General features: G+C 40.3%; 1 protein-coding gene across 1 annotated transcript in view; it reads right to left on the bottom strand.

Moving 5' to 3' along the window:
- Positions 1–24,855, bottom strand: part of PTPRG (protein tyrosine phosphatase receptor type G) — a 382,051-nt gene that overhangs the window by 108,486 nt on the left and 248,710 nt on the right. Inside the window, exon 6 of the mRNA XM_041461824.1 lies at positions 3,618–3,684. Coding sequence (XP_041317758.1) covers positions 3,618–3,684 — 67 coding nt within the window. The remainder of the gene's footprint in view (positions 1–3,617; positions 3,685–24,855) is intronic.

A 24,855-nucleotide genomic window follows, 5' to 3' on the forward strand; every position in this document is an offset into this window, starting at 1 on the left:
ATCCTCAGAAGGATGAGGAATAAAGAGGGGCTCAGGGCAGAGCACCCAGCTGAGCACCTGGGCAGCAAAATGGGCAGAAGAGTCAGATGTGCAGCACCAAGACTGCCCCATGTGTGCTGCAATCACAGCCAGGCACCAGTGGCTTTTTTACCTGTGATCCAACTGCAACATGAACAACGTGCATCATCCATCCCACCGGCACCAGCAGTGCTGAAGACCCTTCCCACCAGATTTCATGATGAGAAGAGCATTTGCAGAGGAGCTAAAAAGACCCCCAGCAATCAGAGCTGAAAGAGCAAGTCAGCCCCAGAAAATCCAAAGCCCACCTGCTGGTCCCCCATTCCTTCCCCAGGGAGGGCTGCCCACTCCCAGCTGCCAGCCCTGGCTGGGCTCGGTGGCTGCTCCACATGCTCTGGGGCAGGGAAAGCAGCAGGGAGAAGAGCAGGCACCTGGCTGGCAGGAGGTGTGACAAATCCTTGGCAGAGCACAAAACCAAAAGCAATTTCAAAATCAGCAACAAGCATTTGACAGCTCGTGTAAGAGCCTTCTCGGCGTTCCTGGGCTGCTCTTGGAGGGCAGATACAGGAGCTGGGGAGAGGTGTGGGAACATCCTGTTCAGCAGCAAGAACATGGGGCAGACCCCAAAGCATTATCACAGATCCAGACATCATCTGGCAGTTTGGTGCACCATAATTTCCTTTCTAGCTAAGAAACTTTATATGGTTGCTCATGTAAAATTAAGTTTAATGTCGCCATTAAGATTCTACAAAATTATGCCTGGAGATGAGGAAACAAAATCAACTAAGTAGCAACTAAGCCTGTATTGATTTTTATGTGTATGTTTCTCTATCATTGTTACTAAGCTGGTGACACTGTGAAGGGCACAATTATTTATGTTCCATCAAATTAGTAAGTAATTCAAATCCCTGATGAAATATCAAGCAAAAATTGCTTTCACTTCTACAGAAAGTACTTATGACTTTGGAAATGTCTACATACCCCTGGAAGGGCAATGTAAGAATACAAGACCTTCACAGGAAAAAAGAAAAAGGATACAAAACATTTTTTAAAAAACTATCTCATCATACATGAGTATCATCTGTATATTCACCTGAGTGCTACAAGATCTGTCACCACTATGGGGACAGGCAGTATGGGAGCCCTGTACAGAGTGGTGCAGAGTGGAGTCCCCATACAGGGCCAGGCCTTCTAGTAAATGACAAAATGAGGATGATGAGGGCTTGTGCGGGTGTGCCATTCCCATGCTGAGAACTGAATGAGTGTGAGGAAGGAGTGAGTGTTCAGCACAACCCATGAAACATCCTCTGCCAGATGGAGGGAGAGGGACAAGAAAATCTCAACATTTGTAAATATTCTTAATATTACATTATACATATGTGCCTCTGTATTGTGACAACCACCTAAAACTAACATGGTAATGGAAATGTTATAAAATGCAAAAAAAGTAAGGTTTCAATTTTGCCTTCTTTTGTTGGATTCCTGCTTGATCCAACCTCTTTATTCAAAAGCCACAAGAGTTTTTCACTGTGTTTCAGCCAAAAAGTCCATGTTGCCTTAGGGTCCCAGTTGAATGCAAGGCAAATGGAAGGCAGGAAGAAGCTTTTCAGACAAATTCATAGAACTGTGCTCATGTAAGATGTAAGTAAACCACATCAAGAAAAGAAATGTAAGAATCTGGAATAAAACCCTCACATCTTTACTATTATTCTATACAATAACATTAAAAGAGAGATATGATATGAGAATTCTTCACTGAAGTGTTCTATCAATATTTAAGTTAAAGAGAATGATCTCTTTCAACAACTGCTTTGCAGGAGGAAATTCCTTTACTCTAACCACCAAAAGAACCTTAGAAAAGGCCTTTAATCAGGGCCTTTGAAACAGGAAGGAAAGCATGATTTTCCTCTTTTTCTTCCTTAATGTTTTGAAAAGGAAACAAGCTATTGAAATATATCAAGTGATTTCCTTTACTTGAAACACTAGCAGACTTCTGTGCATTGTGTGCAAAACAAAAATAAACGCCTTTTATCCACCCAGATTTTGCTGTGGGTAAGGCAGCACGGAGATGGACTGATCATTATGTGGTCAGGGAATCACAGCCTCAGGACGAGTCACATCCTACCCAAACAATTAATTTTGGGAACAGAATAATCCTCTAGGGAGACACTGGTGTGATTATCCATGAGTGGCTGTTTTTTGTCTGTGAGGAGCAAGACTGGGAGCAGAAAAACCTGATGAGGTGGCCAAAACACTGTGTGCTTGCAGGGGGTTGGAGTCTTGGAATAGAAAGCAGGTAAAGAACAAAACTAAAAAGAGATCCCAGTCCAGTTAAATGGCAGCTTGGCTGCAGTGTCAAATTACACAGACATTGAAAAAACCTTGCAGCCTAACGCATCCCAGCTTTGCTTTTGCTGCCCTGTTTTGTTATCCAGCAGCAACGAGGTAATAAGTTCTATTTTTGTGGAAAACCACACCAGTTTTTCAGCTCAGTGTGTTGTTTTTATTTCACGGCAGAACACTGCAATTTACAAGCAGCAAAACCTAAGGAAAATTCTCTAAATGAAGGACTTTACGGCATGTTATCATTTAACCCATTTTTCACTATGTTTGGATTTATTTGCCTTCCCAGTTGCAAAGTTAAATGATTCTGAAAGGAGAACAATTAATCTAAAATCCTATTTGTTTTAATCTAACACTGTCAACTAGTTTTAGGTTTGCAGTCAAGAGAAAAAAAATGTCTGTTAAGCTCTACAGCACTAGCTAATGTCTAAAGACAATCCTCAGAAAAGGTACAAAGATGTTTTATCACAGCACTATAGATGGAACAGAGATTTATTATTGTACTGAGCACCATTCCAGCAGATGCCTTTTGAATTACAATGAGATTATTAAAACTTTACAAATCATTATTTTAAAACCTGACAAGAGTACTTTGGGAACCAGAGCATCCTGATGTCATTGCTGATGATGCATTACCTGTGGTAAGGATTCAGGAAAATTCCCAAGTAAAAAATTGGTTATAAAAGTATAAAATATATTAATATTTATTTTAGTACCTGCTATAAGTTCAAGGATAACAGGTATATGCATCAGAATAGCTGAACGATCGTATTTATGCCAGCATTAGAAAGATGTTCATCTGCTGCAAAGTTTAATTAATTTTCATAGATAGTTAATTTTCTGTTTCATTATCAGTTCCCTAAATTTGAAAGACAAATAATTTATTTACAAATAGAAACTTCAGAGAGATGTATTTTTAGAGCAAACAGAAGATAAATAACAGAGTGAAGTATCCAGGCTGCCTTCGAAGTTCTAATATGAATGATAGATTGCAGCAGGCTGTGATTGATAACTTATGCATTCTGGAGCACTGACTGAAAAGAAACAAATTGTTTACTGTTCACCCCAAACCATGCTCAGGTAACAAATGACTCTGATCTTTACCTATCAAATAATGCCTGTGATGCCCTTAAACATCAGTGAATGAGGAATGTGTGGCCTCACTGTGTCCTTCCAGGGGTGACCTAATCCTTTAAGGACAACATTTCTGCCCCTCTCCCCTTCCCAACAAGTAGAAAGTTTAAGCAGCTACTTACCATGATGTACAACGCCCTTCAACCCATGGATAATGGGATCCAGTGCTGAATTGTCCCTCTGACTGACCTACATGCAAAGGATACAGGATTGGTTACATCTACTCTGGCATTAGGCAGAACAGTTTCAGTTTAATCTTCTAACAAGAGAAAAAAAAAAGATGTTACTTAACAAGCTGCTTAGTTCTCACATTTACAATGGATCTTCACCAAATGCCTAAGGTACATGGTGATAAAATAAAGTGAGGAAGGTTAAATAAAAACAAAAAGCCCTCTGCATTCTTTAAAACATTAATCACATTATCAGCCCTGCAAAGCCTAAAAACACAGAGCTGATTTTGCTCCATCTACTCTTGCTTTCATAGAGGAGAACTGCTGTGATAAACAGAAGTCATCTCAGACCAGTTCATTCCTTACCGACATGGCCATAAATCTGGTGCTGCCACTGCAGTCAGTGAAGCTGGATCCCTTTCAGCCCTAATGGAGTTTGGCCTTGGCATCTCATTGCTATTCATATTTTTAAATTTATTTAATTTAGTGTCACTTGGACAAAGGAAAGGCAAAAAAGCTCTGTGAGAGGATCTAGAAAAAATAATCAATTTTTGACAGTGTAATTGCCTGCACTGCCAGACCAAAACCTGCAACATTCCTTCTATCACTCAGAAATTGCTCACGTCCTCCACAACAGTGAGATCCACCACCAGAGAGAGGAGGGAAAGGCAGCAGGAAGGATTAACCCTGTTGAGCTCCACAACTTCCAAATTAAACCCATCATTTCAGTCACTTCCTTGCGCACAGCCAAGGAAATCACAACCAATAATGCAATTTTTTTTAACCTTTTGCCTCTTCAGAGGTATTGTAGGAATAACTCACAATTTCTGTGAACGTTTTCTACTATTTAAGATATTTGCCAATTTACCTTTAGGAGATAAATACTGCCATGTATCTTACTCATGGGGTACATTCTTCCTTCTTTTCCCCACCAGTCAGCTTCAGAACCTGGGCAGTGTTGATAATTTCTAGATGGACAGCTCCTAATGGGCAACACATCAGATACAAAAGACCTGCCCTGTACTTTACTGCCTGCTGATGACCTTAATGTCATGAGGAAAAACAGTTTAATCACATTATGGCTGTGTATTAATGTATTTGGAAAGGAGTGGAGACAAAAGGAGAAAACCCTGAGAAAGGACCCTGTGCCCAGCAGGGAACACAGTGATCTATGAAGGGCAGAACCAGCTTGGAGCTGTTCTTAGGAGGAGGACATCATTGACCACAGCACATCCAAAAAGTGTGCTGTAAAAATATCACAAATTTTAATAGCCTGACAAGAAAATTGGAATTCACTGCCCAAGTTTCACAAGCACAAGTGCCTCTCATCTTGTCCTTCCTCCCCGTAACTAATTAGGAATCTTAGAAACCTCATTATCTTCTCAGCCAACTGCATTGAGATAAACCAAAACAAACCACTTTTCTTTTTCTGTTCATTTGCCCTATGAACTACTCTGCTGTGTTCAAGACACATTCTCATGCACTTCTCTAGAGACAAAATGGTTTGGTGTTGTAAATGGAAATTGAAAATCCCCTCCTCATCGCAGTATTCCAGAACTTGCAATGATCATCTAGGGCAAGAAATGCAATAAAATTATCAAAGCAGCAAAAGCAGCTTTGAAATATATGCAGCTCAGATGTTACTGGACATAACACCATTACCCTGAAGGCTGCAAGCTCTTTGAAGCATGAACTTTTATATGTCCAAAGGGGTGCTCTGTACACTTTGGATCCTGTATAAATAATAATCACAGGACAGTGGACCCAATTACCCACTTTGTAGGTTCTGTCTGACATCTAACAAATCAAAAAGAAACTAAAAATACAGGGCCTGTTGTGTGACACATTCCTGCATCTTTTCCATTTATCCAGGTTTCTCCAACCACGGGCACCATTGAAAACAAAAATCATTAAAATGCTACTAGCATTTAAGGACAAGAACATAAGAAAATATTGCTCTGGTCTTAAACAATGTTTTATTTATTGCTGCCTAACTATAAGTGGTAGAGAGTTTTATTCTGTTTACTTTGGTTTTATTTCTGGTGACAGCTGCAATCAGTTTGAAAAAAGCAAATAGACAGAAAGGATCATAAAGGTTAGGGCTCTTCCTTTCGGGATTTTGTGTCAAAGTAGATCAATCCTTAACCTCAGCCCTGGCAGCGCCCCTTCAATCTGAGGTGGTGGGGCTGTATAGATCCAGCCATGCAGCCTCTTTGATAGCACATTCTGCAATGTGCTGTGCTCTTCAACAGCACAAAATCAACAGGCACAGGATTCCTATGGAGGCTGGAAGGCAAATGCTCCATGCATCTGTAATCTTGTTTTCTCCAGGGGTATGGGGAGCGGGATCTCATGTTTCTTTAAAAATCATATTCAAACAAGTACCACTTGCAGAGATGTCAGTTCAGACCTGCATGGGATATAGCTTTATTTTCCTTCCAGATGCTTTCCTTCCTTTTACCTTACGTTCACACACAGTTCTCTCACACCTCAGTACAATTGTTTCAGGATCTTGGCAAGACCATTAGAAAAGTGACCAAAAGTTTTCTTATTTTGTGGAAGGGTTCAGACTTCAGAACAGAAGTTTTTTTACATCTTTTTCTTCTTCAAATTTTAAACAACCCAAAAAACCCACCGTCAATTTCATTTCTCTCTCTTTTTTTCCCCCCCACTTTTTTGTATCCTTTTTTTCCCTGTGTTCACAGAGGAAATCAGGTTTCTGAAATCCAAAATGTCAAGTTCTATCCTCATTGCTGCACATCTCTGGTTTAACTGGCCTGCAGCTACCACACTGGTTGAGATCAGAGAATCACCCATACAAGAATACTGTCTCTCATAACAGCTGATACTTAAAAGAAAGGAAGAAAAAAAAATTTAAAAAAAGCAGAAGGAAAAAAATCTCCAGAATAGGAAGTGTCCTTCTGACCTGCTTTATGATTTCATGTCATGAAGCTTGATCTTATATCCTCCTACAAACTGTTTTTAACACATATAAAAAAACACATATAATATGTGTTTCAGACATGTATTTTTTTATCTTATGAACATATCCTGAAGGACAACCGCAATGAATTCTTCAGATTGGAATTATTACATTCCACATTTCTGCTGGTACCTTAGAGAAAGATCACACATCTGTAACTGGGTCTGGGCACTTTGGATTCACCCAACACATACCTGTCTAAGATGGGCAAACCTTTTCCTGTGAGTGAAGAGCCGTGAGTTTCCCCCTACTCCTTCAAGAACTTACCAGAAGAAACACAGAGAATGACAAATTTCTTAAGCCACAGGAATTCCAGGCACAAACACAAGCCTACAATGCTGCAGAGTGAGTATTAACAGACAGATGGAAAAGCATCCTGAAATTGCCCTAAAATACCCACAGTACCACTACTACAAATGTTGCTTCCTGTACAAGATGTTTTTGCTCAAAACTGACTAACACGCTATAGGTCTGCAGTGAACAGATGAAATAATGCTTGTGTGCATCATTTATAATTGAAAAATGCCTGTAATCCTCTTCAGCAGAAGTAAATAGGTAACTGTCATGCTAAGCGCAATGGAAAAACAAACACAGAGATATCATTAAGCAGTTTCCTGTGCTAACAGAGCTCTCACCATAGGGTAAATATGGGACAAACATGACATGAAGAAGCAAAATCTCTTGTTTATTGTACCCTTTGGGTGACTGCACTGCCTGGTGCACATGCCATTCTGAATAGAAAGAATGGCTTGATGCTAATACAATGAAGAAGACAAATATTTGCATTATGGGAAAAGGCAAGGCACAAGTGACCCCATTCTGCAGTCATAAACCAGTTATGTTCTTCACATGAAGTCATGGTGGTAATCTTACTCTAGACAGGTTAGATTTACTTACAGCTCCTGCATCTGATGCAGGGACTGAGAAATTACTCCTTCTTCAGAGAACAAGGCTGATCAGCCATGAACTCTATTGACAGCAGGGTTAACGCCTCTGAGCAGCACAATGTGCTGTCCCTGTGCTTCAAAGTGCTGCTTCTACAGCTGTACCCTTGAAGGCAGGCCAGGAAGCACAGCCCCTTCCCAGGATAACATTAAAACTCCAAAGAGGACAGTTTCAGTGACTGAGCAGAGTAGGGATGTGAGCAGAGGACAGATCAGAGCACCTCAGCCAGGTTGACCATGCTAGTCCAGCCACCAAGCCACAGCATGTGAAAACAGACTTTTCTGGGCAAGGAACTACCCCTGTGCTGCAGCTGTACTGAGCTCAGCATGTCCTCATGAGTTAAAAACCACCAACCTTCTCTATCACTCATTGTAGAGCAGCCTGTTCATCTAAAAGCTGTTCATGTAAAGCTCTCTGTTCATCTGATTATTATATAGGACATACTCAGAATCTCCTGAAGACCCTGATTTATCAAAACTCAGCAGACTCGTAAAGTGTTAAAATTTATGCCACATGCTGTATAATTAAAGCCATATGCTAAAGTCATGTAAGTAATCCATGACCTGTGTTTCTGCTGGAAACAGTTCTATAAAGCTGCAAAAAAGATCTCAGGCAAACACACTGATCTTACCATGCTTCTTTTAGAAACAGTAACAAATGAAAACAGGGAACCCCCCAAATATACACTGAGGCAGTTAGAGAGGCCACACAGCAACATCAAACCTTAACTCTAAGACCCCTGTCCAAAGCAACAGACACCCCCCATTGCCCAAAGCTCCAGGCAGCCTCTCTGAAACCCAGATTATCTTCCCAACAACCAAGGAGGTCTGGAGGGAGCATCACAAAGCTCTCTAATGATCACTGGTACCAGCTACCTTGTGAGAAGAAGGTGAATATTAACAATTTTAACAGATCAGGAGTAAGGAATATACTTTCCTTTTAAAAATATGTTGGAAGAAAAGGGTATGGGAAAAAAAGAACTGAAGAAAACTCACCTATTTGGGTTGATGCAAAATACAAATTTCTCTTTCATTTCCACCTTAAAAAATATCTGGCATTTAGACATTAAACTGTCATAAATTTGCAGCAACTGCTTTCAAGCTCATTAAATGGGCTCACAGACAGTATTGCAAAGCATCTCAAAGTGAAGGAGAATGCCACAGTCGGCTGTATTGAAAGGTGAAATGACATGCATTTTGTGCAAGGCAGAGGAAAATGAATGGCAACAATTTTGTGATACAGTACCTGAGCCTTTCCCCTCTGAATTGTGATATAATTTACTTTTCTCTCCCAATGCAACATTTGGCCCTTGACTTGGAAACTAAATCTTCCATCTATCAAGCCTTACCCATCTGCTAAGTAAAATGGCCAAGAAAATCTGCATGCCTTGAATTCGATATAGCCAGCTGCTCCCAGAGTGCTGAGCATTAACATCCAGAGACCATCCTCTCATGCTGCAAAGGACGCTGTCTGCCAAGGATGAATGACTACATACTTAACCGTGGCAGCTGAAGCCAGTGACAATGGCTGACACAGAAAGATGCCAATGTGTCAAACTCTACTTTCAATTACAACACTGAAAGTCAGGGGTAATATTCCCCCAACTGTGTGCCTTCAGCTCCCATACAGCCTGCAGTTAAGATATACAACTCACCAGCCAAAAACCTAACGCTCTGTACAAACAACTAAGAAGAAAAAGAAAACTATTATGAATTAACTGGGTTGCAGAGATTAAATTTTCCTGTAGGGTTTCAGGACAATCAACATGGTTAAACAATTTATTCTTCTATCAGTTCAGTGATGTTGGACACATGCCAGTCCCCAATCTCTGTGGGAAAGGACCTGATTTTCAGTTGGTTAGAACAGAAATTAGAAGAATCCCATTAATGTGAACACTGTGCCACACAATACTTATTTTAACATCACAGCAACAAGATTTAAAGAATCCAAGATAATCACCATCAAAAGAAACATTCTTTTCTCACTAAAGGGAAAGCACTAGGGATATTGCTTTTGAAACTCTTCAAATCCATGTCTTCAGGGCCAAATAATTTCAGGGCTAGCTATCAGCTTGGGCAGCCCTACTCCTAATCCTTCTGAACAACGATGCTTTAACCTGCATCAGTCTGCAGCACTTGGAAAGGATCCTGGCTTTGTGGTCCACACCCTTCTGCTCTGCACTAACCCCATTGTCCCACCTCTTGCCTCTCCCTTTTGAAGTCCACATTGTAAAATCTGATTGTGGATAAATATCTAGTTTCTTAAACATTGCTGAATAAAAGGAAGTGAAAGATTTCGGCCGCATCTGGAATGCGGATGAACAGATATGAAAAGTTTACATGTGTTTTGCTTTGAAATAAAGCAGGAAATATTTATCTGGAGCTTTCCAGGAGAGCTGATGGGTGAGAAGGGATACTGGTTGACACAATAGCACACTGAGCTATCTACGAAGCCAAGAAAATGCCTACAGAGCTCCCGACATAATGATAAGCTAGATTTGGTACTCTAAGTTTTTCACCTTCGCAAGCACCAAATGATCCAAGAATGATATATTCCTGCTCCTCCACAGATGATATTTTCTTCCATCTCCCCCATATAAGCTATAATTGCACATCTCCCATATGAGCTGATGCAAAAGGACAAATCTGGCCAAAAGCCTGCAGCCTGACAGAGGTGAGCAGGGAGGCAGAAGGCATTTGCTATGTAATGAATGCACTGCCCAAAGTAAGTATCCTGCAGAATATATTTGTAAGGGAAAACAAGAAATGGAAACAGCCCCCTTAATACTTCAATTTTCTACTCATGTGTAAAATCAGAGAGAATAACAGGTACCCAGGCAAGATATGACACTAAACCTTAAGGTGGCACACACACTATTGCACACAGATACCACCATGACCTTTCATTTTTTAAAAAAATGTGCATTAGAGCTGATTTTGTCTTTGCCTATGGCAACTGGTTTCAGATTTAGGGATTTGAAGGCAAATACTGTTGAGTTAAATTTGGGTTTTGGCCTTCAGGTGTTAATAATCCTGCTATGAATGAAAATATTCTGAAGTCATAGAGGTGCATATGCTGGAGGAGGGAGTGTTCCTAAATGTCTCATTCACTATGTTGTTTCAAGAGAAGAGGAAAAAAAAGTTAATGAGTCTTCCAATGATTATTTTAAATAGAGTAATGGGTGTGCATTGATCCTTCTAGCTAATTCCACTTTGAATAATACATTATTCTGACTGAAAGCTTGCTAGTGATGTATGAACTTCATATTTCACTACAGCATTGGAGGATATCTACTAGCAGGGTGTATTAACTAGCAGTGCCAAAGAAGAAGCTGCTCTTTTTCCTTTACTTATTTGAAGTCCACAATGGGTTTAAAAGCTATTGAACTGACTTTGGGGTCAGGTGTTCTGGCTGTCCCTCATTTTTGGTTGAGTGCAATAAAGCTGTTTGCAACCACAGCTCCTCACAGCCTTTAACTCAGCCCTGCATCACTTTGTACCTGCTGCCTCTGCACCTGAGTTGCAGACATTCTGGGACTAGGATGGGACAAAGTAGGTTATAGATCAGCAACTTCCCCTTTCATTATGTCCAGTAGGGATGCTTGAAAACACAAGGAGCATAAATAGTCACTTCTACACCACAGGTTGGCTGAAATACCAGTGTCACAAAAAGAGGAAAGCACTGGCTACCACAGAAGAATGTTGAACAGAATCTGTGTGTTGGTGCAATGTCCTGCAAGAGACTGTCTCAAAAAAAAAAAAAAAAAAAAAAAAAAGCAAGACCATGAAACTCCGAGGAAGAGTTAAGTCTGCTTAATAACTCAGCTCAGAGTGCTCTGTGTTTGTGCACACTGAGTTCCTTTGTTAGCACAGAGGAACATTGATCGTGCATTGCAACCTGCTGGCAGCGGCTGATTGGAGCACCAGGCTGAGGAAGACTCTGCAGCCCCCTCTCCACAGCATTTCCTCCATTCACTATCACAAGATTTGCAACCTGCAGCATGGTAAGAAACAACAGACAATGCATTTTCCTTTCTTTTTTAAGGCACTCTTGTGCTTGAACTTTGACTTATTCCATTGCTAAATTAATTAATTTCCCCAAAGCATTCTTGCACAAATGCAGCTATTTTACTGCAAGTGAATAGCACATTCACTTAACAAATAACTGAATGATCTTAATACACACATATCTAAGGAAAAACAAAAGGTATGTTCAGCCCAAAAGCCCAATCTGATTAGAGCAATAGAATATCTCAGATACAAAGTTCTGTAAAGGACAAAAATGAAATTGCAACACAGAGCAGAGGCAGCTTCAGTGGCAGCTTCTCAAAGCTGGGAAAGCTTGATTGATAGACTCTACCATCTGCAGCTGCGCAAAAAAGGGCTACAGTAGCTGCAAGTTTATTTAAAGCAATTTCAGTGCACTGAGCCTACTTGTTCTCCTTTGAGAAAATAATATGATTTCTTCATAGAGCATGTAGTCTATTTATTTAAGCAGCAGTGTGCAAGATCTCTCAATCCTACCAGCAGTTCAGCTGGAAAAATGACACACCAGGGGGTAACATTTTATCAGGATGGAGGCTATTTTATAAAAACTGCCATCAGGTATAAACTGTTCTCATCCTCTAAGTTAAAAAAAAAATTTAAAGGGGCCAAAAAAAAAAAAAAAAAAAAAAAAAAAAAAAAAAGAGTTGGGTATCTTTTAAGAGTTTTCGCAATTTGCTCAATTTACAGTTTTTAGGTAAAAATAACCATTTTGACCTAAGTAGGAAGGAAGTAGGAAGGAAAATGAAATGGTGTAATGAAAAAATGTAACAAGCACTACAGCCAGATCATCTTACAACACCCACTCCTTGATGTACAGCTTCACACATTTGGAGAGGCTTAACTCAAAACTGTGAAACCACAAATGGAAGTTAGCTCTCTCATTTTCTTCTGCTCCTGGCTCGAATTTGGTACAAAATTGTGCAAGTGAGAAGAAAGTATCTCCAGGTTTTTTTTTCCCCTTTTCTTATTTTTTTTTAAACAAAACTAAAGCCATCAAGTCTGTTGGCTAAACAGGCAAATTTCTTGGGCAAAATGCAAAGGCTGAAAAGGAATGGCTCAGATGGACATCTGGAACTCCAGCATTTTGCAGGGGTTTAATTGAATTGCTCCAGCTAAGCTTGCCTAGGATGCAGCAGAGATTTCCAGCCTTTTCCTCTTTTCTAGCCAACACAAAGGATTTTGGTGAGAGAGGTCACATCAATCTCTCCTTTAAAATAAAGAAAAGGAATTGTCTCAGCTTCCCAACATCTTTCATTCATTCTACAAGAAAAGTCCTGTCTTTTCCTCTCCCAGCACAGCCCTGGGCTCCCTCCAGCCAGGCAGCACAGATGACTCAAGCCAGCATCTATGAGTCACAAACACAGAGGATGCAGAAATGTCAATTAAGTTACACAGTCACTTCCCTAATGACAACCACACCTCAGTTCACAATTAAATTAGAAATCCAGTGAAAACAAATTATTGTAGGACAGCTTCTTCTTTTTTCCCCCCAATCTTATGCTTTGAAAAATCAAATTCCAGCACAGTTTGTTTGCCGCTCCTTTTACCTCATTTCTAAGGATGTTGGTGTAAACTGGCCTCCCAAAACTGCAGCAGGAATTTTGCTACACCAAATTCCCCATTTCTAATGCAGCAGCCATGGGCTGGGTGGGCTCTCAGGCTCCCAGACATCTTTGTGGTACAAGGACCCAATGCTAAACCAGTGCTGTTCATTAATACTTTCCAGCACAAAAGGACAACTACAATACACTCTTGCATTTGTAATTTTCTTTCAAGCAAATTCTTCCATCTTTACTTACATTTTTGTAAATTTTTCAGCGTCATATATTTCTTGCAGGTGTGTGCATGCTATGAACTTGTACAGTTTGGTGCTCATAGTACCTCAGGCAGAAAGCACCTACTAACCCTCAGTTTCCTCACTTCTGACTCCAGTTTCATGTCTGAGTTGCCTCCCTCTTCCATCACACACCTGCCACATCCTCCTCACTGTCTCTTTCCACCCAGTGAGCTGTTTCTGTCTCCTCAAATGTTACAGCCTTCTCCCTTCCCAAACTGTTCCACATACACCCTTGAGCATCCTTCCACAGCTCTCCCACCTTTTCCTCTCCACCTCCCTCTCCAAGGAAGCTCCTCTGCTCTTCCATCCCCTGAGATATTATGAATGGAGACAAGACAAAGAAGTAGCTTTGGCTGCTGAGGATGGTGAGCGCGTTTGTCCAGGGGAAACCTGGAAGCCAGCAGACAGGGTGCCAAGGGTACCAGCTGCAGGACTGCCAGTGGGAATGAAGTGTGGGTGCAGCAAGAGCCAGTCACAGAGCTGTCCCTGGGCAGTCACAGCAGTAGAACTCCAAGAAGCAGGTGAGAGAAATGAGGCAGTCCAACTCAATCTTCTTCAAGCCACTGAATTAAGAGTGGCAGGATGTGGCCTGCATATTTCCTTTTCTCAGCTGCTTCTGAACTGCTCAAGTTCCTGCAGCAACAGAAGAACAGCTCAATCCCCCTGTTTCACCTGGTGTAACACTAGACAAAACCAGTGATGATTATATGTCAAGATGTTTATTTTTCTCTTGGTTAGCATGACCCAACAACTCACTTGGTTCCTTAAAAAAACATTTCAACAAGTATCATGGCTCATGTTTAGAACAAATGGGTAAATTTTGTGCAGGAAAAACAGCACTTAGAACACAAGTGCATTAAAAGCCTGGCAAACATTCAGTTTGTGGCAGCAGTTTCTTCCTCTTGAAATACAAAGAAACACAAAAACTAACATGACATGTGTGCTTGTTTCAAGATGTTCTACATTTCAGCAGTGGCAAAGTGAATGCTATTCAATCACTGCGAGTAGGTGATAATCTTAAAGCCACAGAACTCCTCAGGATTCTCTAGCCTTCATGCCTCTGCTCCATGGGCTTCTTACAGCCTTCCTGTGCTCCTGTGGAGCATGACCTAGCTATGGAGGGCATTTTCCAGCTCTGTCTCTGGTCAGGAAGCCCTCCTTCTACACAGGGTATAACTTCAAAATTGCCAAAATCTAAAAATCTCAGGGAAAGTTATGAGAGAAGAAGCAAAATACAACTGAACAGGATTTAAAACAAAACTTAAAACAGGGTTAGAACAAAAGGTGCTCTTTGAACAAGTCTAGCCTGACCCAGAGGAGTGACGATGCTTCCTGTAGGTGAATGTATATAGGAATGCTCGCAGGAAGATTCTTCCATCTCCTCTCCTTCTCTGTGAATTTGCTCATCAGAAAATCTTGCTATTAATTTGAAGTGTTTCCTTATGTTTCCTTATTATTTTTTCGTTCTTCTCCCACCCAGCACTGTAACATCTGGGTGTGCACAGCTCATGGACAGTGGTTATGATCTGATCCCCAGTGCTGTGGCAGGTCAGCTGGACCATCCAGGCTCATGCATTGCCACAGCCCCAGTTTTGGCGTCGACCTCTAGAAAAGTCTCTTATCTCTCTTGTTAAGATCTGCCAGGCTGCATGGTCTCTTGATGTCACCATCCTCATACAACCATCTGCAACTGACACCACAACCTGCACCACCTTTTTGCCTGCCAAAAGCCTGATTGTTACGGAGGGAGCTAAAGAGCCAAGCTCTGTGAGGGCAATCCACAGAGGGCTGGCACCCAGGGACATCTGCACAGCCAGGCTGCCCAGACAGTCCTGCCCAAAGTGCCTGAGACCAACACAGTGGGAATTCCAGCCCAGCTGGAACAAGCACACCAGAAGTACTGCACTTCTGGCTGCTGTGAGGATGAGAGGCTTTCCAGGGCATCACCAGAGCCCAAAAGCTTCATGCTGGAGCATCCCATGTTCCCTGGAGTCTGGTCTGTGCCCCCAGCACACTGGTAGGATGCACCTGCACTCGCAGCTCTCTTTACACTCAGATTTTAAGGGGAGCAGCAAATAGATATGGCATGACAATGAAGGCATTAAAAAATCTCCTGTTTTTAGGGTTAAGACACTATATGTCTCAGATGGAATGCAAGCTGTAATGAATGAAGGAAGAGGGCACTTTCTAAAAGGCAGATATAGGCTGGGCACTTAGGACACAAATGCAGCATTTAAAAAAATTGCTTCTGACACAAGAACAGCTGACAGAGATAATCTCCACAGCCCAGCATGAATTTAGATAGTCTTTCAATGACTCTATTAGACAGGTGTGGTAGCAGCCAGCTGTACTGCATGCACAGACCAAGATTCTCTAAAACCTGAGGGTCCATATGGCCCTGCAACACACTGAGGTGGTGCCCAGGCATCACCCTCCTGGCCCACCACCATCTGTCCACAGAGAGGGATCAGTATCAGCCTGAGGGGTAGTGCAGAGCTGGTCTAGATAATGAGTGAGCTCAGACTCCAAAATGATGGATGTTCCCATCCACAACACAGGGACCCCCAAAGAGCTCGACCCAGACAGGTTCAAAAGCCAGCTTTACTTCTGGCCTTTAATTCTCTGCTGAAGTCATGAGCAGAGGCAAGTCAAGCCATAAGGCGGGGTGGGCTGTGTGCTATTAGGAAGGTAAGCTTATTATCTGAAATGCAATAAATCTCTGTAGATATCTGGAATAGCAGAAGGCAACAGTTTGCTCTGCCATATCACTAGTAATGAGTTGGCAAGAGGAGAGCATTCCAAAATGTTAACCTAAAGTTTAATTTGACTGGTATGCACTTTGGGAGAGTACTTAATAAGACTGGTTCACCCAAGATGGGGAACTATCTGTCTGTTCATGCCTCCCATGAAATGCAGGAGGATATAAAAGAGTGCGATTTTAGCAGTTTAGAATACAAAATGATGAGGGAAAAAAGTCTTTGAAAAGTGATTGATGCAGTCTAATCATGTTTCACACAAGAGCATTTCAAATTGTGTTAGATATTTTTATAGGATCTAGATATGATAAAGTAGGTTTGCCAGGGAGCAAGGTAGGCAGGAGGGAGGAAGGAGTAAGAAAATAATAAAATTATTTTCTTACTTTTTACACAGGCATATGGATAATGCCATACAAACCACAGACAAAATGCACCAAAAAATTGCTAGCTTAGCTGTTAAGGTTATGGAGCTTTGCTTTCTAATCAACACTTACCCATAAAGCTGTTTTTAAATATTGATCTGATATCACGATCCCAAGGGAAAATAAATATCAAAAGGGGTGATTTAATTCAATCTTCATGGTTCCTGCATAACCATGATCCTATTTCTTCCAAAACCTAGAAAGCAGTAACTTAAGTGAAGCTTACAGATCACCTAATATATTTACAGCCTTAAAATAACATGAGACACACTATAAAATACACTGAGATCCAAAGTTAATCTCTTTTAGCAATATTCTTGCAGCAAGTAAAGATGAATTTTACGGTGAAAAAAAATCCATTTCATCAGGAGCAAGACTGAGCTTTCTAATAACCAAGCTCCTTTCTAATGTGGTACATCATTTTACTTTTCTCATAAAGAACACTTTGCCAAATCTCCAGTTAGGCTTCATTTGATACAGCAGAGATGTTGCAAAACCAATATCCTCCTGCAGAAAGTCTCTTTAGACTTGATAATGACCACATTTCCATGCATTTTTGATGCACAGAAATGGTACAGTTACAATCAGCAGCTAAATACTGTTCTGATGGTGTCAGCCAGACAGCTTTTCCTTGGCTCCTCAGAGCTGTGAAGCAGTTGCAAACACCATAAGCTCATAGGAAAAATCCTGCTCCACCAAAACTCACTGTTCAGAGGTGCTGAACAGATTTAAGCAATCTTTATTGAACACTTTTCTGCATAGAATAAGATGGTGATTGGCATTCTTGACTCTCACCTATCTCCAGCAGAGCATAAGAGCACATCCCAGCCTCTGTGCTGGTTTTGTTCTGGAAACTGATACCAGCACACCTGAACTTTAAACAAAGGGAGCTTTAAATTACTCTAACCAGGACCACTGAGCTCATTTGGAACTCATCACTTGGAACTCATCACCTTAGTCAAATTTGTGTGCTTTTCAGTGAATCCCAGATGTAGAAGATACCTCTGAAAGCTACTATAAAGTTATGCTGTAAAAGGGTTCCCAGGTTTACACACCTTCAGCTCCACCCTATAAACCTGAAGATTTCTGATTTAGATTCATAGGAGGTAAAACATCAGGTACCAGGATTGCTCTGGGCAAGCTGCCATCTCAGCTGCAGAATTATTTTGGGGGTGATCTGCCATCAGCATTATCAGCTCAACCATCAGTTATACATACAAATGTCTACATCTGTACAAAGACATCAAGAAGGGACCAGACTAGATTATGATTTACTTTCATTGCCTTTTTTCTGACCTCTGGAATGAAAACCATGGGCTCAGAACGCTCTCAATAATCATCTCTCCCACAGTCATCCTGCAGCACAGAAACTACAGACAACAAAACCCAGCAACAATTCAACCCTCTGGCAGTAACCTTTAACACTGGATTTATAGTAATTTAGGACAGATGATAATTAAATTACTGGGATATTTTCCGGCATGCTTGCTCTGCATCATGTGTAACATTTAGGAATTGCACAAGAAACCACACATATCATTGGTAACAGCCGGGGTGGCGCTCACACAGACATGCCAACCTCACACCAATCCTTGTGAGCCTGAAAGTTCCCAACCATCCTCTTCTCTCCCTTGCATGCTTTTCATGCTTTCCCATCACTTCTGATCTGGGAAAATACTGACATTTCAGCCAGACCTGCTCTGTGATTTGAGTAAGGCTGAACGGTGTGGGCAGCACAAAGACACAGTCAGGATGACTGTGCAACCACCTCGCTGACTGTACCAAAAATGACACGTTCCGTTTATTTGTACAAAGAGAGCCCTAAGTGATTCTTACATCTCACAGCAACCTATTAACAAAAAGAGACTTTGTGAATGGAGTATCTGGCTAAACACTTCAAACAAATACATTAATTATGCATAGTCTGTATACTTTTTCCACCTTAGGGATCAAACTGGAACGAGACTAAAGAATCATGTTTTATTTGTATTAAAAATGTATCACTGCTGTCCGAGAAGGTTTTCCAGAACATTTGGTATGCTACCCAGGAAATTCTGTCTGAAGCTTGTATTGTTTATTCTTGCCAATACAAGGAGAAACGTGGTGCTGTTATAGCTGAGAACTACAGTAATAATTCTTCAGGCACAACAGCTTGTATTTAATAACTTTTTCATCTGAGCCAGAAGATCTAAAGGGAAAGGAAGCCCCAATTTTACCCATCTATTTTATATATTCAAACTTTACAACCAATCTCTCTTTTATGGCACAAAGTGAAACTAGACAATCATTTATGAATAGATCCTGTGCTCACCTTTGCTTAAAATGTGTCATAACACTAACTGGTAACCAGAGACACAGGAAGACTTTGCAGTTTAATGGAAGACACCGAGGGCAAAAACAGGTGTAACTTTTCTAAGGATTACACAAATCCTGTTCAAAATCCTGCAGAATTGGGCAACTATGGACTGGAGAACTGGAGTTTCTTGGCTGAAATGTTAGATTTCTCCATCTATGTCCCACGAATGTAAACCACATGTAATCCATTTGATATGATAACCCTCTGAGAGACAAATGGGTCAGAAAGCAAGATGAATAAAGAGCCTGTCAAAAAGAAAACAAAAACAAATTAAATTTTAAAATGAGGTGGGCAGACAGGCATAAAAGAATATCTTCCTGGAATCCAGGCTGGATGTCTAAAAACTGAGAGAAAAAAGGGACTTCCCAGAGGCAACTGTTATGTTTGGGAGAGAGGAGAAGAAAGGAGATGAATGTACATCCTTACATCTCCTGTGATTCTGTAACTAAGACCAATTTTAGCAAAACTCTCCAAAAACTTAGATAGCAAAAAAGATTCTTTATTTACAGCTTCTCTCTTTCTTAAAGAAAAGGTCAAGTAAAAATGTACCGGATTTGGGACATGTAAGAAGGACAGTGATGAAGCAATTGTTGGCATCACAAAGTCACAAACAAGCCACATGTGATGGCTTCTCAGTGCTCAGAGACACAGAGGGGCTGCTGCCCCTTCCCTACAGCAGTGATGGAGCCTGCAGCAAGGCTGGGGGTCTCTCCACACTGTCCCAGCTCTGGGTTTGCTTTGTGATGTTTGACAAAGTGACCAAGTGATGCATCAACAATGCACAACAGAGACCAAAATGCACAAACTACTACTGTAGTTAGGGAACTAATTTTTTTTTTAGTCTAATGATTATAATCAGTAAACTTCCTGAGTCTCAATCTTCCTGAACCACACAAGGGGTGAGATTATAGGCTGACAACTGTAATTTTTACATATTACACATGTAAGTGTCATTTGCAGGAGTCTAGTAATGAAAACTCCACGAGACATTTTCAATAAATTTAAAAATTTTTATGGCATGGCTACAAAATGGTTTGGTTTGTTTTTGTTTTTTTCTTTAAACAGGATATTTTTAAATCACAGAGAAGTAAATTGCTGTGTTTAAGAAGCTGACATTAGACATAAATATTCCTAAACTGATTTCACTTCTGAACATGAAGGGTGAAAGAAAGGAAAGGGAAGAAAAGAATTCACAAATGCATACTGAGCAAGTTCTTAAGGCAAGTAATTAAAATAAAACCACTAAAATGTAAGGGAACAGTTATGAGAATTAATGCTAACAGGTTGGTATGTAATTTAATGAAGCAAGTTAATAATGGCATCTTGCTTGGGATTAATCTCAATACATTAATCAATTAAGAATCATTCAGAAAGCAAAAAAACTGCAGGTCAAAAGCATTTACAATGCTGTGAACTGAAAGACAGTGATCCTAACATTCAAATGAACATTAAACCAAAGAGCACAGAGATCTATTCCCATGCAACACATACAGCCATCTCTCATTAATGGTTATGACTGATAACTCAAGACCTTGAGGACAGACCCCATAAAATGTGCAGAGCATTTTTCATATTTGCAGCATTGCAGAATTTTGGAGTCCAAGTCCTCTCAACAAGAAGAAAGTTTGCAGTTCTTTCCTACCAGCAATAATTGTGATTTTTCCATGAAATAAATTGGAGCAAAGGACTGTGGTTTATCACAAAAAGCAGAAGTCACTTGGTAACCCATCCTCACTGTTATCGTCCCTGCTCCTTGCTGCTGCATCCAAGCCAGAGACAGCACAAGCTGTGAGTTGTGGTCTCAGAGTTCATAGTTAAAAAAGCATTTACAGTGCATTTGAGGGAAAGAAAGGATCTAATTCTAATTTTTACCTTCAATTAGATCTTTTAGATGCTTTGGAAATTCATTTCCATAGGTATGTCTGAGATTAAAAACAAAATAAAAGCCAAAGACTCTCTGTGCATTCTGGTATTTTGCTCTGAACTGTAAAAAGAACTGCATGGCACCACTTTCAGTACTGCCCATATCCTTTAAAACTCAATCTAACAAAAATGCTTTAATTGAAAGTATTGCATTTTGGAGGTCACCAGACTTTTTGCCTTAGTGGAAAATACCATGAACAAGTTCACAGAGTGAGGAGAAGAAGGGAAAGGAAGACGATTGCTTGGGCACTGAAGAAGATAAGTGCACATAAGGTAAATTACCCCTCTACACTCCACAGTCAGCCTGTGGATAGAAAGTTTCAACACAGCAGGTTGCAGCCATCATGATCTAGAGACTGCAAATGCCTCTTGGCAGAACACAGGCAAGCAGAAGTGAAACGATGTGTTTGCTTCCAAGAACGATCTGTTTCAGCCGCCCTGTCAGTCTGTGCCTCCAAACCCAGCCCCCCTTTCGCTCACACATTTGTACCTCATTCCTCCAAGCAGGCTTGCTCAGGATGTTCAGGCTGCTGTGTGAACACCTCTGCTCTTCACACTCACAGACACAGCCACATGAGCTCCTTCTCATGACAAGCCATGACAAGTGTGCAGCCATGTGAGCAGGAGCCTGAACCCACAGCAGCCTGCCCACAGACAGAAACTCTGCTCCTGTCTGCATGGGATGTGACACCAGGGAATCCCAGGCTCTGCGCAGTAACCCAGCAGCAAAGGTGTGTCTCAGTGCTGCTCTCAACGCACTGAAAGTTTGGAGAACTGAAGCATACCTGGTACAAAAAAAACCCACAGGTGAAAGGGCTACTGTTTCTTCAGGGCAATTCAGCTCACTTACAAAGTGAGTTTCTTGAGTCCAGCAGCGTTGAGTGATGAACACCGCTGGGCTCACAGACCCCTTCCAGCTCCCTGAGCTCCCCAAATTGCTCACAGCAAGGTCCCAGGGCTCATGCCTGCAGTCTGCCCCTGCCTTGCCTCTTATCTGCCCTCCTCTTCGAGAAAGGGTTGCAGCTCTGCCCTTCTCACAACTGCATCGCCCTCCACAACTAAAAACCTTTTGAGGATTCTCTACTAAACTCAAGACTTCATCAGGGATTGTTTGCCTAGTGCTCTCAAGAGTCAGCCTTCTCATTTATGTACCAAAATAAAGGATGAAGAACATTACTAGAAGAAACCTTGATTTAAAAACAAAATAAAAAAATCTGTTGTAAACAGTAGTTTTGCTATTAAACGTCATTTGAAAGATGACTAATCTGGGCAGAGGTATGGATCAGAAGAAAGTCTCATTGTTAAGCACTGGAAATTTAATAAGCACCAAAATTGTAGATATACAGATATATATTTTACTCTCAGAGTTATTCCCCATCTGTTCTCCTTTTCCTTTCTTATTTTACATAAAATATTCAAAAAATATTCATATTTCCCTAAGAAACTTTCAACATAAGTTGAAATAAAAAATCAGAATTTTGAGCTTAGTTTAAAAAAAAAATTGTTTTCTTTAATGGAAAGGGTAGAATAGATTTTTTTAGAAACAGTTTCCATGACTTTTTGTCTTCTACCCAAACCCTCCTCCAATCAAAATGGTTTTAGAGGAAGTTAATCAGCATGAGCACTTGTTATTAGGCATCAAAACTTGCATATTTTGGCTAAAAAACACCTCTGGAGGCTGGTCTGTGCCACTGACATACTGAACTCTACTCAAATCCAACAGACCTTAAGAAATGCTCAAAATTTTGTATTTAAATTCTCCATGCTGCAAAATCACTTTTGGCAATTTTATCTCCACTTATTTGGGGAAAATGAGGAGAATCTTCTTCTGCTCCAGAGATGCTTCCTATGTCACTATACCCCCTGCTCATGCACTACACCATGTGCTCGTGCAAGGTATTTCTCAGAAAAACGTGCTCTGGTGCTGCAGTGGCCACATCCACGTGCTCTGGCTGTGTCTTTGTGTCAGGGTAGCTACTTTTTACCTCTATACTATTTTAAAACCATTTAAAGGCCCTAGTATTGCTTTTATTATTATTTTATTTTCGAACAACTGCAACATTTCAAAATGCTGCAAAACTGGACTTAATGTAGAAAAATACATTTCAAATTGTTTTTCTTGTCTTCACTCACATAGAGAGTTATTGGTATACAGCTACTGAATAAGGAGCTGTACTTACCTTCATGGTATGAAGATAATAAAAATACACCTGTACTGATACTAAATAACACTGCTAATCAATAACAACAGTTTATTATTCATGAGCTACTATTAATAAAACCCCATGGGCTCTAATGTAACCATTAAAAGAATTAATACCGTAATTCAATTTTAAGTTCTTTACATCTATCTGAAGTCTATTAAAATAAATGAAAAGTCTCTCAATGACTCTAGATGATGCTCTGCATGTTAATGATGCCATGTATTATTTTCACTCTTGCAAATCACCTTTAAGATATTGCCTAAACACTGGAGTACTGATTATGCTTCATGTGGGTGGATACAATGTTCCAAGAGAAGTGCACACCTCTCTCTCCATTCTCATTGTCAAAATCAAATTAGTTTTGCTCAGACTTTCAAAAATCATTAGAATAAAGGAGAGGCAGAATCAGGGAATTTCCAGGAATTGAGATGGGGACATGGAAGGGACCCTGTCTCCTACTGGATGTGGTTTTCTCAAAGAACATATTTAAATCACTTATTCACTGAATGTTTTGTTATGGTGGCAAACACATGAAACAGTTAATGAAAGGGAAGAACAGGGAGCAAAAAGGCTTCCAAGGGAAGTTAAAAGCTGAATCCTGTTGTTTGAGAAACATACATTTAAAAAGCGTATTTTTTGGCAAATATTCAATAGCTTTGATGGTGTTCCACCAATTTATTCTGTGTTCAGCTAATTTAGGCCCCTGTGAAATGTGAGTGATTGATCATATTGATAATGCAGATCAAGAACTACTATAAAAAATCCCACAAAAAGCAAGGCCACAAACATGCATTTTACTGAAGAACACATCCCTGGATACATGAGTAACTAGTAAATATAAAGACATTTATACGCAAATAATACACATATATATCTAAAAGTTAAAAGGGCTACAGAGTAGTTTTTTCAACAAACTTATGAAGACATGTCTGCATTGGCAGGCAACTCAGCTAAAGACATGTAAACCCTTGATTTTTATTCCATGTACTTTTAAAAATACTGCAAGTTGCACATTTGCTGCCAAGTACCTAATTACCTTTAAAAATCTAGCTCTGCACTGCTGAAGCTCTTGAGTGATCGAGGTATCAACATCACTCATCATTATGGAGCTAATTTTAATGATGAAAGCATTGCTAAAAGTTATTTTAAAATTCATTTTTACTTAATTTCTTTAGAGATGATTTGTTTGAGTACCTGAGACACAGTAACTAATCACTGACGGTTTTCTCTGCAAATATAAAATAGATTTATGTGCCCTCCCAGTAGGAACAAGAATTCCATCACCTCCTCCTGAATTTCTGAGCTATCGAATATTTGATGAGTGCTTAGGGAATCAGTATTGTGCCTTTTCACAGCAGTAATCAAGGAATGAAGTATTCTCTGCCATAATGAATCTACTGCAGGACTAAAAGATGAATATTTCAAATGCAAAAGCAATATGTTTGTTTTGAACACTTTCAAGTTTGGCTTTAATAAAGCAAGTAGTGAAGTATGCAATGAATTATATTGTTAGATGGTTAAAACAGAGCTGTGCAATATGTCTGAGTGCATTTAATCCAAGTAACTACTCATTTTAAATGTGACTTATAAATATGTATTACATGTATGATGAACGGATGACTCAGGAACCGTGAGAGACCTGGGCCTTGCCTTCCACTCCTGGTTTGCTTCAAAGCTAGCTCAGCCTGACAATTAACCAAGGCCCAGAGCCAGAACAT

This window comes from Pyrgilauda ruficollis, unplaced genomic scaffold (assembly GCF_017590135.1).
Source record: "Pyrgilauda ruficollis isolate IOZ18807 unplaced genomic scaffold, ASM1759013v1 scaffold10, whole genome shotgun sequence".
Lineage (NCBI taxonomy): Eukaryota > Metazoa > Chordata > Aves > Passeriformes > Passeridae > Pyrgilauda > Pyrgilauda ruficollis.